Source organism: Hippoglossus hippoglossus, chromosome 15 (genome assembly GCF_009819705.1).
Source record: "Hippoglossus hippoglossus isolate fHipHip1 chromosome 15, fHipHip1.pri, whole genome shotgun sequence".
In the NCBI taxonomy this organism is placed as follows: Eukaryota; Metazoa; Chordata; class Actinopteri; order Pleuronectiformes; family Pleuronectidae; genus Hippoglossus; species Hippoglossus hippoglossus.
Window position 1 is genome coordinate 3,519,718 of NC_047165.1, and position 14,464 is coordinate 3,534,181.

The 14,464-nt window shown below is 41.3% G+C and overlaps 2 protein-coding genes across 8 annotated transcripts in view; both read right to left on the reverse strand.

Moving 5' to 3' along the window:
- The window catches only part of si:dkey-22n8.3 (mediator of DNA damage checkpoint protein 1), a 28,307-nt gene extending 18,374 nt beyond the window's left edge, over positions 1 to 9,933 (reverse strand). The window contains exons 1-8 of one of the 4 annotated variants that reach the window (XM_034608716.1): positions 9,597 to 9,899; positions 9,061 to 9,175; positions 8,618 to 8,716; positions 6,203 to 8,397; positions 6,043 to 6,166; positions 5,789 to 5,849; positions 5,468 to 5,592; positions 5,074 to 5,276 (exon numbers count right to left, since the gene is read on the reverse strand). In XM_034608716.1, the coding sequence (XP_034464607.1) occupies positions 5,248 to 5,276; positions 5,468 to 5,592; positions 5,789 to 5,849; positions 6,043 to 6,166; positions 6,203 to 8,397; positions 8,618 to 8,716; positions 9,061 to 9,175; positions 9,597 to 9,635 (2,787 nt within the window). In that variant the 5' untranslated portion in view covers positions 9,636 to 9,899 and the 3' untranslated portion in view covers positions 5,074 to 5,247. Of the gene's footprint in view, positions 1 to 5,073; positions 5,277 to 5,467; positions 5,593 to 5,788; positions 5,850 to 6,042; positions 8,398 to 8,617; positions 8,717 to 9,060; positions 9,176 to 9,596 lie in introns of those variants that run through there. The other 3 variants (XM_034608713.1, XM_034608715.1, XM_034608714.1) reach the window with 3 other exon arrangements.
- Positions 9,934 to 13,630: 3,697 nt separating this feature from the next.
- Positions 13,631 to 14,464, reverse strand: part of itsn1 (intersectin 1 (SH3 domain protein)) — a 35,844-nt gene continuing 35,010 nt past the window's right edge. For all 4 annotated transcript variants that reach the window (XM_034608712.1, XM_034608711.1, XM_034608710.1 and 1 more), the window contains exons 45-46: positions 14,252 to 14,360; positions 13,631 to 14,159 (exon numbers count right to left, since the gene is read on the reverse strand). In XM_034608712.1, coding sequence (XP_034464603.1) covers positions 14,011 to 14,159; positions 14,252 to 14,360 — 258 coding nt within the window. In that variant the 3' untranslated portion in view covers positions 13,631 to 14,010. The remainder of the gene's footprint in view (positions 14,160 to 14,251; positions 14,361 to 14,464) is intronic.

Sequence of the window (14,464 nt, forward strand, 5' to 3'; positions counted from 1 at the left end):
TAAACAAATATACTGTGAGGTAGTGATGTCAACTCATTGAGAACCTGGGCTCTGTCCCACTTTAAAGGTCCCAACACACACCTGAGGGGTCGTGTGTGAGAGGATTAAAGAAACAACAAAGTTCTCCTGCTCATTTCAAATGTTTTTTCTTCTCCAATCATTTCTTTTAGAGGAATATTGGATCATTACACCAGATTGAGCCTTGAACAGTTGTTTAAGTGAAATAATGTAAGTTTAAAGAGAGACGACTAATCTTAAGTGGCCCAAACCAGACTTGATGTGTTGTTTTATATATACAGTATATTATATTATATTTTGGTTTTGGATAAGGTTTTACTGAAGGTTTAGTTTAAAGGTAGGACTGAAGGTTTGAGTACGTCTCCAGAAAATCAATGTAAGTCAATATAATGTCCTCTGAAATCATGGAGGAGGACAGTGTTTATGTGTGTGTGTGTGTGTGTGTGTGTGTGTGTGTGTGTGTGTGTGTGTGTGTGTGTGTGTGTGTGTGTGTGAATGTGTGTGTGTGTGTGTGTGTGTGTGTGTGTGTGTGTGTACGGGTTAGATCTCTTGTTCAGTTCTCAGTCACAGTGCCACAGCGCCCCCACCAGGCACAAACAGCACATCCCTGTTTCTGGTAAATCACATGACTGTTCGCTTTTCTTTGGTTATATGACGCTGAGTCTTGATGCTTGATCTGAGGCCGGATCACACTGATGGGTTCATTTGTCTCTTTCAGGACACTGAGGCTTCTTGTCCTCCTCGTTTGTCCACATTCCTCAGGTGTCCAACAGAATACTTCCTGCACAAACACAATCAAAGGTAAACAGTGATCAAACTTTGTCATGTAACACACACACACACACACACACACACACACACACACACACACACACACACACACACACACACACACACACACACACACACACACAAAATACAAATAAAGTGTGTACATTCACTTAAAAATGACAAGACACTGCATCGTATAAAGGAAAATATGTGATGCAATAATCTCATACAAAATATTTGCACGTTAAAAGTATATGTAAACATTGGCTGTGAACTTTTTGATGCAGCAGTGGTGACTCATTACACCCAGAGAAGACCAAAAGCTTATTCAAGACCAACTCGTGTTTCTCATGTCCTTGTGTGACCTCTGTCCAGATTCTCCTCCGGAAAAATGGCAGAGAATTAATAATAATAATGATAATATTGTTTTCAAGTGGGGACATCAGAAGAAAACCTAAATACACATTTATTAGTAGTAATTAAGTAATTTATACATAAATTCGTATTTAGATTAATTAATGAATCTAATCCATTTAGAACAAACAGACATTTAAACTAAATAGAACAAAATATTTTTTGCTGACAACTTCTAGTCGGGTTGATTTTTTCGTTTCGGTTTCTCCTCAGTTTTATCACTTCAGGGAGGTTGTGTTCGTCTGCATTTGTTTGTTTGTGTGTTTGTTTGTGTGTTTTTGAGTGGAGGGGTTGGACACCATTCAGATTCACTGATTTAGTTTTTTGTTGAACATTTTGATTCTCAGAGAATAATTTATGGATCTTGACGATGTTGTGTTTTGTACTTCGGGGCCACTGTACATTCACTGTAACACACGCTTTTTATTCGGTTTTATTATGAAATCGCAACCTGACTTGACAGACTGTGTGTAGGTGAAAGTGAAACTAAAATGAAAATGGACTTGAGGGGAAAACCACTGATCTCTACACGTTAGAGCAGGGGTGTCCGGCCCGCCAAGGGCGCCAGCTCGGCCCGCCGGATGACTTTGCTAAGTGTGAAAATTACAGAAAGACATAAATTGCATTTCTATAAAAGTAGCTGCTATTCCTAATCAGTCCACAGGGGGTCGCACTGTATCAGTGAGAGCATGCCATAGACCAGTGGTTCTTAAGCTGGGTTCGTTGAGTCACTCTCCGGGGTTCGGCAGGGGTCAAGACACACACAGTATAGCCCGGTTCGCACTAGCAATGTCGGGCCTTTTTTTTGTCGGCCGTCAAAAAAATTGGCAACACACAATTTTTCTTCGCCGTGTTAGATAAATTCAGCCCACTCGTATTATTCGTGACGTCACGCTCCGCTTGGCCATCACTGGCTGCAGCTGATCACGCCACATTGCGTGATCAGGAACTTGGTGCGCTCAGTAGTCGACTTGTGGCTGTTGTGATTGTACGTCATTTGTGATTTTCTTTTAATCTTTCAATCCCTTCATACTAACTATGTCGAGCAAAAAAAGAAAGTGGTTGGACGAATACGTACAATATGGATTCACGCGTATAAAGGAACGTGATGGGAGTCAGCGTCCTCAATGCGTGATTTGCAATGCCAAGTTGAGCAATTCTAGTCTAGCACCGGCAAAACTAAAGGAACACTTCCTAAAGCTGCATGGAGATGGGAAATACAAGAACACAACGCTCGCTGAATTCAAGGTGAAGAGAGCCAGATTCGATGAAAAGGCTACTCTGCCTGTTCTCGGCTTTGTACCCATCGACAAACCGATCCTCACAGCATCGTACGAAGTTGCGTACCTGATCGCAAAGCAGGGCAAACCACACACCATTGGTGAAACACTAATAAAATATATACCTATGTTTTGAAGAAATCATATTTTATTTTTCCAATTACGAAGGTTTCGGTGAATGCACTGATGAAGCTTGCAGGGTTCAGTACCTCCAATAAGGTTCAGAACCACTGCCATAGACTGTAAAACAAGTAAAGAGTAAGAGTAGCGATTTACACTGAGAACCAGAACTAAACAGCAGTGAATCAGCATGTCTCTTAAGAATATGGAGGTTTATGAGTACAAACGTTTTGTAATTTTTTTAATCGATCCAGTAATTGCTTCAAAAACAGCGTAAATGCGATGTCTGCTCCGCGTCACAAAGCGAGGGAATCTGCAGAGGAGAGCCCAGGCAGATAAACAGTGGGCTGACGTCTGAGTTTTTGGTCTTTATGTTTCTAGTTTATTGTAGAAAGACCTTAAAATAGGGTTTATCATCCAAAAACCTTCACCAGTGATTTAAATATAGAGAAATATTGTCGTTATGTATGCGTTATTATGCTATGATTTTACTGGTCTGGCCCACTTGAGATCAAAGTGGGCAGTATGTGGCCCCTTAACTAAAATGAGTTTGACACCCCTGCATTAGAGTCTGAGTGTTATCAGCAGCTCAGAGAAGAATCTGTCAGCAGAAGGGAAACAAACACCATGACCGACTTTTCTACCATTTATAAACTCTGCCTGCTCACTGTCACCTGCTGCATCCAAGGTAGGTTTACCTTTCTGTGTCATTTTAGAAACAGGAAACACACATTCATGTAGAGATCAACTCTCCATCTGGCATGTAATCCAATAACTAACCGTCCCTCAATAAAAATGTGATTCCTAATGTTAATTTGTATTTGTCACCCTCAGTCTTTTTTTAACACATGAGGAAGGATATACTGTACACAAACAACTTGTACTTTCAGTTTATAGTAATACAGTAAAACGTGTGTGTGTGTGAGTCATATCTGAGCCGAATTTAGCATAAAGACACAGTTACTTTGTCAAATATCTTATTTAATTTATTTGGCCCATGTGAGATCACTTCTTTAAACTTTTAGTATATTTCTGAATGGAGTTTGGTTTGAAGCGTGCAGTGGCGTTGTGCACCCTGCCCTCTCGTGGTGGAAAATGTTATTACACCAAGCTAGAAAACGAAAGTGCAGAGTGAACAAAAAAACAAATAATAACCAGACCCTGAAGTGGACGTCTCTGACCCTGAAGTGGACGTCTCTGACCCTGAAGTGGACGTCTCTGATCCTGAAGTGGACGTCTCTGACCCTGAAGTGGACGTCTCTGATCCTGAAGTGGACGTCTCTGACCCTGAACCCGAGGTCCCAGACCCTGAACCCAAGTTCCCAGACCCTGAACCCGAGGTCCCAGACCCAGAAGTGGATGTCGGTGACCCTGAACCCGAGGTCCAGGACCCTGAAGTGGACGTCTCTGACCCTGAACCCGAGGTCCCAGACCCTGAACCCGAGGTCCCAGACCCTGAACCCGAGGTCCCAGACCCTGAACCCGAGGTCCCAGACATCTCTGGTTTGAAGCTCAACTGAAGAGGATAAAAACCCACTGGTGCCGACCTCCAGTCTGAACCTCCAGGAGACAACATTTGTTCCAAACCTCAAACCATAGAAGAGGAATGAAAAGAATTTAGTAATTTAGTAAAGTAAGAACTTAGTAATTGTTTTTCAGTGTTTCTGAATGTATGTTGCTTCTGTGGTTCACAGGATTCAATCAAAATAAATGTTTCAATATCAATGAAAAATGTTGTGTAGTCAATATTTGTCTGATATAAACCTTTGACTATTTGCATCTATTTATAGCCACAGAGACGCACAACAGCAACAATAATTATAACAATGATAATATTGACAGTAGTGAAAATGATAAAAGTTGAACAATATTCCAGAATTAACTGATTTACATTCAGGTTAGAAGTTGTAATGTAAATTAAAGCCCTCAAAAAGCCAATTCATTTGCCTGAAAAAAAAAAAAAAAAAATAATATCTCCATCTTGTTGAGATGACACTCATCTCAATTTGAAGTTGATCTGATGAAAGCCCTGGGACAAGTTCGTCAAAGTAAAAATGTGAAAAATGGCCACTAAATGCAAAATGGCGGGCTTCCTGTTACTTTTTTCAAAGTGCACCTCCAGACTTTTTCGTTTGTCTGGTCATGATACACCTGTGTATCGATCTTTGTGAAGATCGGTCAATGTGAACGCGTTCCAGGGGGCGCTGTTGAGCCATTTTGCCACGCCCATTTAAAATTACTCCAGAATACGTAAATTTTCACCACTTTCTAATTTTCTGCAAACTTTGGTAAGAATTTGAGCATGTTAAAGCGCTCAAAAAGCCAATTCATTTGCCTGAAAATAAAATAAAATAATAATCCTTACAATTTCAATAGGGCCTCGTAAGTAGTAAAGAAAGTCAAAGTCCGATTCAAGTCGCCTCATGTGACACATCCCCAACCTCTGAAAAAAAACAGACTCAGTCTTTTGAAACTTCTGCTTTAATAAAATAAAATACTTTCTATCATTGCTGCACTGTACATCTTTTTTCTCCCTTTTGTTGAACCAGCAGATCACCACAACAAATAATTCCTCTTCTCCCATTTTCTCGGTTCCTCCACAGAGGCAGAGGAGGATAAAGAGCAGGAGGCAGAAATTCATGAATCATTTTGGGTCCTGGTCCAATTCGGGCTCTAGAAAGAAAACAACACAATAAGAACATTAATTTATCCTATTTTAGTTTGATACTGTATATATTGTGCAGGGAAAGGGACATTTCCTTCCGGGACCTGACACTACGGTGGCCCTGAGGGTAAGAACACAACAATATTTCACAAAGCACTAGAGGGACTGAAGCTCTCTCGACCCTCCATCACTCTCTCACCGGTGAAGGTGAACTGAGGGAAGCTGCTCAGGTCTCCTCCTCCATAAAGTCTCTGGAGCTTTGCTGTCTCCTCTGACAGGTGACGCTCATGATCTGACTCCTCCTCCACTGGTCCTCCACTCGACCTGAGAGGAGACAACAGGATTCATAGCTGTTCTTGTACTGTATTAACAATGTGGTACAATTACTTATTTAACCTTTGAACAAGCAGGACATCTACATCCTACATTTCCTCTTTTCCAAGACAGATCTGATAAAAATTCCTCAAGGCCCTTTAATATAATAAAACAATATGATAGGAAACGTCTTTTGTGTCTCTACCTGCGCAGGTTGTTGTATTCTCTGATCTTCTCCAGGAAAAGTCTCTGGACTGGATCCAACTCTGAACCACACACATGAAAACATTAAAGTTAAAAACGTCTGTTCACCAGAAAACATCGACATGGGCAAATTCTGTAAAACTCTAAATTTCTGTGTGTGTAAGGATCAAATTACTCAGATACACACAAGTGTAAGTTGCACTGAATATTAAATTCTACCATCTCATCTTTACTTCTCCCGATATTTAAACTTACCATCTGAAATATTTGCTCCTACAACCTCCTGATCGACCTGAGCTTCTGTCACGCCTGCGATTGGGCCTGGAACAGTAAACAGCAGCTCCTCCATCAGAGCATCAGTCTGCAGATCTTCAGCCAGAGACAGAGACTCGACGTCCAGACCCTCAGGGATCTCCTCAGACCTCGTTCCTTCCTCCACCTCCGTCCTCGTCTCTCCAGCGAGAACTTCGGCTTCATTCTCCAGATACATCGTGGTTTCGCTCAGAGACTCGTTCTCCAGAGTTCCTAGAGAGGCCTCAACTTCCACCAACGTCACAGACTCTACAGACATGTCCGCTGACTCTTTTTCTGCTTCCTGATCAATCACTTCATTCTGCAGCCCCAGCTTTGGAAGCAGAGACTCAGTCTGCCTCGGTCCTTGCTCAGAGCCAAACATGGCCTCCGTCATGAAAGCAATCTCAGCTTCTATCACATCAGCTGCTTCAGAGATGGAATCCAGCGTTAAGATTTCAGCCTCTGCTGTGTCACTATAAACAACATCCCCTGTCGCCATCGTCACTTCCATCTTCTCCTCCTTTGCCAGTGCATCAGCTTCTTTCTCCAGCGCATCACTTGTTTCTTGCAGAGCTTCAGTTTCGAGAATTTCCACTTCAGCCTCCACCTCAGATAAAGTTATGGATTCAAGTGTCATGGCTTCTTCTTCTTCCTCCACCTGCACACACGCGACATTATCTCCGGCAGTTTGATCAGAGGCTGAACTCGTTTTTACCGCGTCATCGGTTCCCGGAGGCGCTGCAGGAATTCGACAGACGAGCTCTGTCATCAATGTGGCGGTTTCTCCCTCCAGCTCTTGAAGGTCGTCAGACAGAGAGCTCCACTGTGAAAGAACTTTAGACACAATATCACCCTCATCTTCGCCCGTGTTCTCAGCTTTGGCCGCAGCTTCGTGTTCTGCACCGACCAACAGCTCCTGGAGTCGTTTCTCTACTTTCTCATCGAGAGTAAACTTTGTTTGGAGGAGCTCGTCGGTTTTCAAAGAATCCACCGAGGTTTTCACTGAATGCAGAGTTACAGACTCTAAGGTCATTTGTGCAGCTTCGCTCTTCTCCTCTTTGACAGCGACGTTTCCTGAGGTTGATTCTACTCTAGATTCTACTTTGGTTTCCGAAGCTAAAACTGCAGGTTCCTGTGCATTTTGGATGGAAGCAGAATGTTCAATTTCTACTGTACGTTCAAGATCAGCAGCTTCACTCTCTAGAGCAGAGGTCATGGACTCTACTGATGGTTCTACTGCACTTTCTAATGAAGGTTCTACTGTTGCTATTGTAGTTTCTAGTGTTACCACTGGGAGAAGAGTGGCGTCTCCTGAAGGGTCTACTGTAGTTTCGAATGAAGGTTCTACTGTTGTAGTGTAGGAGACGCTGACGACTTCCAGATCCACACTCGTGGCTTGTTCTCTTTCAACTGGAGCTTCAGCCGTTGCTATCGTCTCCACTGATCCTGCAACAGAAGCTCTGGTTTCTACTGGAGGAAGACTGACCTCTACTGGTGATTCTACTGCAGTTTCTATCAATGTGATGTCTATCATGGATTCTGCTGAAACTTCAACGGGTGCTACTCCCTCTGACGTTTCCTGAGGAGAGATGCTTGTGTCTGCTGATGTCTCTATTGCAGTTTCTACTGAGGGTTCTACTGTGTACAAGATGCCCACCTGTCCTGAATCTGGAGCTGCTGTATCTACTGTGACGTCTATCAGAGGCTCTACTGGAGCTTCTACTGCCTCTACAGGATTAATACTAGTCTTAACTGATGATTCTATTGCAGTTTCTACTGAGGACTCTACTATGGTTGCGTATAGGGTTCCCTCCTCTCCTGAATCTTTGCTTATCATTTGTATTTCTGGAGCTGTATCTACTGTGATGTCTATCAGAGGCTCTACTGGACCTTCAACAACAGGAGCCTGAGTTTCTAATGCTTCTACAAGATGATGACTCGACTCTGTTGACGGTTCTGTTGCAGTTTCGACAGCTGAAACAGATGATTTCTCTACATTATCTGTCTCTGCAGCAGTTTCTACTTTGGTTTCTAGCGTTTGGGCTGAAGTTTGGTTTTCTGCTGAAGCCGCTGCGGATCCAGACGTTGGAGAAGCTGAGGTTGTAGAAACAGCATCAGTGGTAAAGTCCTGGATAAAACCAGGAGGCTGCTCTGTGGAAGATGCTGGAGTTGGTTGAGGGGAAAGCGATGCAGCGTTTAAAGTAGATGTAATTGTAGACGCAGCAGGAGAAACAGAAACTGCTGGATTTGTTTTTGACGAATGAGGAACATCTGAGGTGGAGACATTTGTTGAGGAGATGGTTGAGTCTTTGGTAGCTGTAGGAGGAAGAGGTGAGGAAGAGGAGAAAAGCAGATATAAATGATGTAAAACAAGAAGCAGAACAAATCAACGCTTGAGGGATTCAATTAACGAACATTTTGTTAACTCAGCTCAACTCTACTTAACATTTCATAGAATAAAGGATTAATCAGTTCAGCTAAAACATATCTGCAGACAAGTCAATAATGCTGTACACAACATCCTCGATGTACTGACCTTTTCCAGCACCTGGGGGCGCTGTGCCTGGCCTCCTTTGGGAGAATAGTTGTTCCAGGAGTTTAGCAACATCGACCGCAGGCTGAGGTTTGGCTTTTTCTACCAGTAAAAACATGTTGAGAATCAAACTGCTGACGGTCGACTGTCTTAAAAAATATTCTTTCACTGGCAGCTTCATTTTGTGCGACACTTCCTGACAATAACCAAATGTGAAGATAACAACAGACAAGATATCAAGCAGGTCTGTTTTACTGGGGTGTTTCATTTCTGCAGGTTTCTGCATCAAGTACTTTGATTTTTCAGGTATTTCATTTTCAAAACATTTAATGACTTAATCCTGATTGTAAATGCTAAATATGAGGACTTAAACTAAAATATATGAATAGAATAAACATATAATAATTGAGATTATACATAAAAACCTGATAGAAAATCACACGCACGATTGTCTTTCTTACTGATGTGAGTTATTCGTGGAGGTTTTCTGTCTGAAGGTTTGGAGCAGTACAGAGCCGCCTGCGGCCTCCACACAACTCTACACAACTCTCTGTGAAGATACTGGACACACACCATCCAAGTGAATACAACGGATACACACAAAATTAAATTATTAGATGCACAAGATTATTTAAAATACTAATTTAAATTTTCAAACTGCTACATAAAAAAAAGAAAAGAACATTTTACATCTGAAGATACACAAAGTCTGATATATACTATAAAAACACTTTATTTGTGTTAGTATGTGAAGTTAACTCTAATTTAAAACTCATATATAATGTTATATAATATGTCTCAGGGGACATTTTACTGCAGAATTAAAATTCCAGGACATTTTTCAGATAAATAATCTTTTATTTGAAAGCTGCACTTTAATGGTGCATTTTGAAGCTGTGACGCTTCTCTCTGTCATTATTAAAAATACACATGGTTTTAAATTCAGATTCCAGCCACAGAGAGAAAAAACCACTGAACTCACATTTAAACACGATCTTCTCCTGAAGAAAGCAGCCGCCATGTTTGTAATCGAATTAAATGTGTCGAGAAGCAAAGCTCGTTTATCTGAGTTGAAGTGAAGGGTTGAGAAATGAGAAAGAACTAAATGTCCTGAGAGAGTTTCTCCTCCTCCATGACACCGCAACAAGGACTTTATCTGTTTTAAATATGCAGCTGATGAAGATGCACTAAATGCTAATGTTATACATTATATCATCTATAGCCTGCGAGCTAACATGTGTTAGTTTAGTAGAGCTTCAGTTATATAAACACTCTGAGCTTTAAAATCACAACAACACGTGTTTCCTCTCGGCACTGTCAAAATAAAAGCTCAAAGGGCAACCCTGGGAAAAAGGGCTGACCTCTGACCCCTTACATTCATTTTTCTTTTTACAGTAACAGTTCAATTCTATTTCACTAATTAATAATTTAAGTTTTCACTTGCTTCTCTTTAATTTCATCAACACAGCAGCTGTAATTATTATTTTAATTCAAAAAATACTATTCAAAGTTAGTTTATTTATTCAACACCTGTCGAGAGGGTAATCAGAAATGAATTTATATAAAAGATACATTTAAATTATAGTAGAAGATAAAAACAAGTTAAAGGTTAAACTAGAACAAGGCAGCTAGAAATGTGAGTGGAGTTACAGTGTAGTATGAGACCTGGATAAGTAGTCGAACATTTTTCACCAGACTTTCTACAATTTATAATCCGGTTTGAATAAAGTGAAATGAAACAAAACAAAAATAAATTAAATTAAAATTAGATATAATATAATATAATAAGGTGATTATGGAAGATGCTTTTACTTTGAAGGCCAACGTGGTTGAATTTCCGGTTTTCTTGCGCATGCTTTGACCATAGTGTTTTGTTTTGACGCAGCTCGTTCAAACACAGCGCCCCCTTCAGGGCATGTGGCAGCACAACACTAAGCTGCAGAGAGAACTCAGGTCTGAGCTGTGGATGAATTCACTCTGACTGGGAAACACTGAAGTGAAGAAGACAAGTTCAAAAGAAAAGCTGCTTTACTTTTCTCTTGTTTTTGCAGGATTAAAACTAATATTTCATTGTAAAGGTAAATTAAATTTTGAAATTTGACTCGTTGAGGTCATGAAAATATCTGCTTCAGTCAATCTATGAACATTGAGCTGCCTCAATGTTACAAGAAGAGACCACTGGTTTAAATGCTGAGGGTAATGAGTATATATGTTTTAAAATTAGTTAAGAAAATGATTGAAACAACAAAATAAGTTTTAAATCACAATGCTGATCGTTCACAAATGAAAAAAAACATCTTTCAATGTTATTTTTGTAAACATTTTGTTGGATTTTACTTTGTTTAAAAAGATAAAAGTAGTTTGTTTTCTTTCTTATTCCTTAAATCACCTCACGACCTTTATAATTTAACTCCCTGACGTCACCTGCATGTGAGTATAAACGTAATAATCAGTGAAGCAGAGCAGCCGGCGTCTTGGTCCAACTGGAGTTTATTCTGAACATTGAAAGACAACAACGTACATCATCTTCTACAGTGATAATTAACAGCAGTCTCCATCGCCCCCCCCCACGCTCATATATTAACTCTCAGATTAGCAGTAGTATTATACACAACCTGGAAGATAGACAGTGAGAACAGGTTCAAACTGGATTAGGTTCAGGGAGGAGAGGAGGTCGGGTAGAACAGTAAGAACAGTACAGGGTCGACGACGACCTTCATCATCATCATCATCATCATCGTCTTCGTTAGCTTCAATCTGGGGAAACACATTCACACCTTCCTCCACTGTCAAGATGCTGCGACCGGCCTGGCCTCGCTGACCTCTGATTGGACAGTGACTGGTCACTAAGGTAACTATAGGTTGTCTCCGTGGTAATCCAGCGCGTGACTGTAACCGTGGCGTTAAATTAAAAACTTCTAGCTAAATTTACTAACTGGCCGAGTAGCTAGCTAACTAACGTATATATATATACAACTCTGCTGAGCGAACACACTGGGATTTTATCTGTCGTCTGACTGGCGAGCGCAGCGGCCATTTTGAACGCTCAGGTGGGGAAAGTCTGCGTGGAGGATTAGCGCTGCCTTCAGAGTGACTCCTGAGTTTGTGTACTTGAAAGAAATCAAGTAAAATGATATGAATATAAACACTTAAAGCAAAAAGTGAAGTCTTACATTTGTTGTCCGTTTAAAATCAGCGACTGGTTGTTTTTTCTGTGTTGAACTAGAAAGCAGGCTTTCGTAAACAAGCTAACACAACTGGATATGAAGGCACCAGGAGTACGAAGCTGGATTAACATTTAAACAAGTAAACATTTTTTTAAGATTACTCTTTTTGAACAAATTCAAAATGCCACTAGGGGGCTATCGAGATGATTTGGCTTCACCTTTGGGCTGATGCCATGTCGTCCATCTTTAAATCCAGTCGAGGCTACTGAGAGAATTTGGGTCTTTTACTGACAACAAGAACATCACTTCCTCTTTTTTTTTTTTACTAATCTTCCAGGTTACGTTTCCTGCTTTGAGTATTCAAAATGGCCGCTGTGCGATGTTAGTAGTGTCCTCTGCTCTAATGTTTGCGACAGCGTCTGTTTTGAAAGTGCTGGGAGTGCCGACGCACAGTAAAATGATTTCTACACTTAGCTTTCTCATGGTTAGCGTGTGGAAAGGCCGTTTCTATAAAATACACGTCTGCGGTACCGATAGCGTGTTCGAGGGCCCCCCGATGGATCCGGCTCTGGGCCCCTCGGATACTGTCGGGTTATTTCCCTCCCTGCATAGCGACGGCCACTGTGACAGCTCCGCACAGCAGCAACGTAACACCAGAGGTAAAACACGTGACAAAACAATCACCTAGAGCTAGAACCCCTGTGTGCGTTCAACATCAAATAAAAACAAAGACATTCTTCTTTACAGTACCTCAATTTAAATTAGCTGTCAAACCTGTTTCCCTGCGTCAGCCACATCGTCACCAGCGTTATTATTATTATTATTATTCATACAAAGGGACATTTTGGCATGTCTGTAATTTATGTACACCGGACACCTGTCATGTATTGTGTATTACTATAGTTTTAGCTTATTCGCATTGTTAGCTTTTCTCATTGCACCTGTACATAAATTCAAAATGTCACGGTCCCTTTAACATGCAGAACCTCGACGCTGACACTCGACCCTAAGACTCCGAGAGAGTTGTACGATAAAAAATAAAATGTACACTGAACCGTACCGTTAATTAGCTCGTCCACCTTAACACTCTTACAGGCATTCACACACACATGCACACGCACACTCATGTACACGTACACCCCCACACACACACGCACACACACACACACACACAGGGGTTTCGGGGTTTGTAGGGACAAAGCAGGAGGGCTGGGATTGTCAGTGGAGAGTCTGTCTGATGACGCAAAGGAACCCGGCCGATCCCCGACAGACGACTGGATCAAATACTGTCGTGAACCAGACAGAAGGCCGACAGAGCTGGACTGGACTGAAGTGGACTGGACTGGACTGGACTAGACTAAACTGGACTGGACTGGAACTGACACAGGTCTTGGATTAAAATTTCTTGGAAGTGCAACATCCTTCATGCTGCCTCGGGAAGTTCGTCGAAGTTCAGATTCATACTGGGAAATTCATCCCAGTATGAATCTGCTTACTGGAACTTTCCTCAAGACCAGTAAAAAAAACTTAAGACATGAACATTTATAGTGTTTAAGACTTTTGTGGCCTGGAATGTACATTTTAAGAGATTCAGAACTTGCAGACACACGAGTTTAGGTACAATATTAATTTCTTACATCCAGTTAAAATTTTCTTCTCTTGCTGTTCGTTTTTTTATGATGTTATATTATAATTATAATGAAGTTTCTGCAGGATTTACCAGTTAAATGTGGTTTAATGGGGTAGATTACCCAATAAAAACCATTACAGAGGCTCGAGTCCTCCTCCAGAGGCTGTGGGTTCGATTCCGACCCGGCTCTTTGCTGCATGCGTTTGCCCCATTTCATGTTTACTGTCCTGTCAATAAAGCCCCAAATATAACTTTACATATATTAATAATTAAAAACAAACTGACAATCACTGTCCACTTTCTGAGCTACAGTTTCCAGCACTAATAAGCATAAATAATGACACATCATTTAATAGCAGGATCAAAAAGACGCCTGCATCGTAATCCACTGTTGTATCAGACTCACGTGAAGTTTGAGTCGAAATATTTTTAAGACTTTTCAGAAACTAGAAATCTAATATTTAACTGGTAAATGACAGTAATTGAAATGTTTCCTCAGCTTCCTCCTAACAGCCTCTGAGCACTAAGAAAGTCCAGACCAGTCCAGTCCAATCCAGCCCCAGTCCCTGGAGACCAGTCCATGTTGGTCCTGTTCTGGTTTAAGGTTCTTCAAACAGCTGGAGGTCCAGCCTGACGACAATCTCTCCTGTGGGAACCTCGTGCAGTAGCAACCGCTTGGTGATTGGTCCTTTAGAGCCCTGATCCTTCTTTATTTCAGCCAACCGGATCTCTGTCCTGCCCAGGAAGTCTGGAGGAACAAAACAACAACGATGAAAATATCCGAGAAAGACGTTTAATCTGAGGGAAGATCTTATAAATCAGGGTCTGAGTATCACCGACCGTCGGGCGAGAACTGGTCTCGTTCGAACACAGTGACGCAGAGGACGTCCTGCTCCAGGTCCTTTATAAAAAACTGACAGTTGGAGTTCCACTTCGGATTCAACGTGTCCTACAGAGAGAAAAGAGCCCAAGAAAAGATCTGATACAAACACTGACGTCATTAAACCATTAAACCACTGAGAACTATAGACTTATATAAAAGCTTTAAGAAAT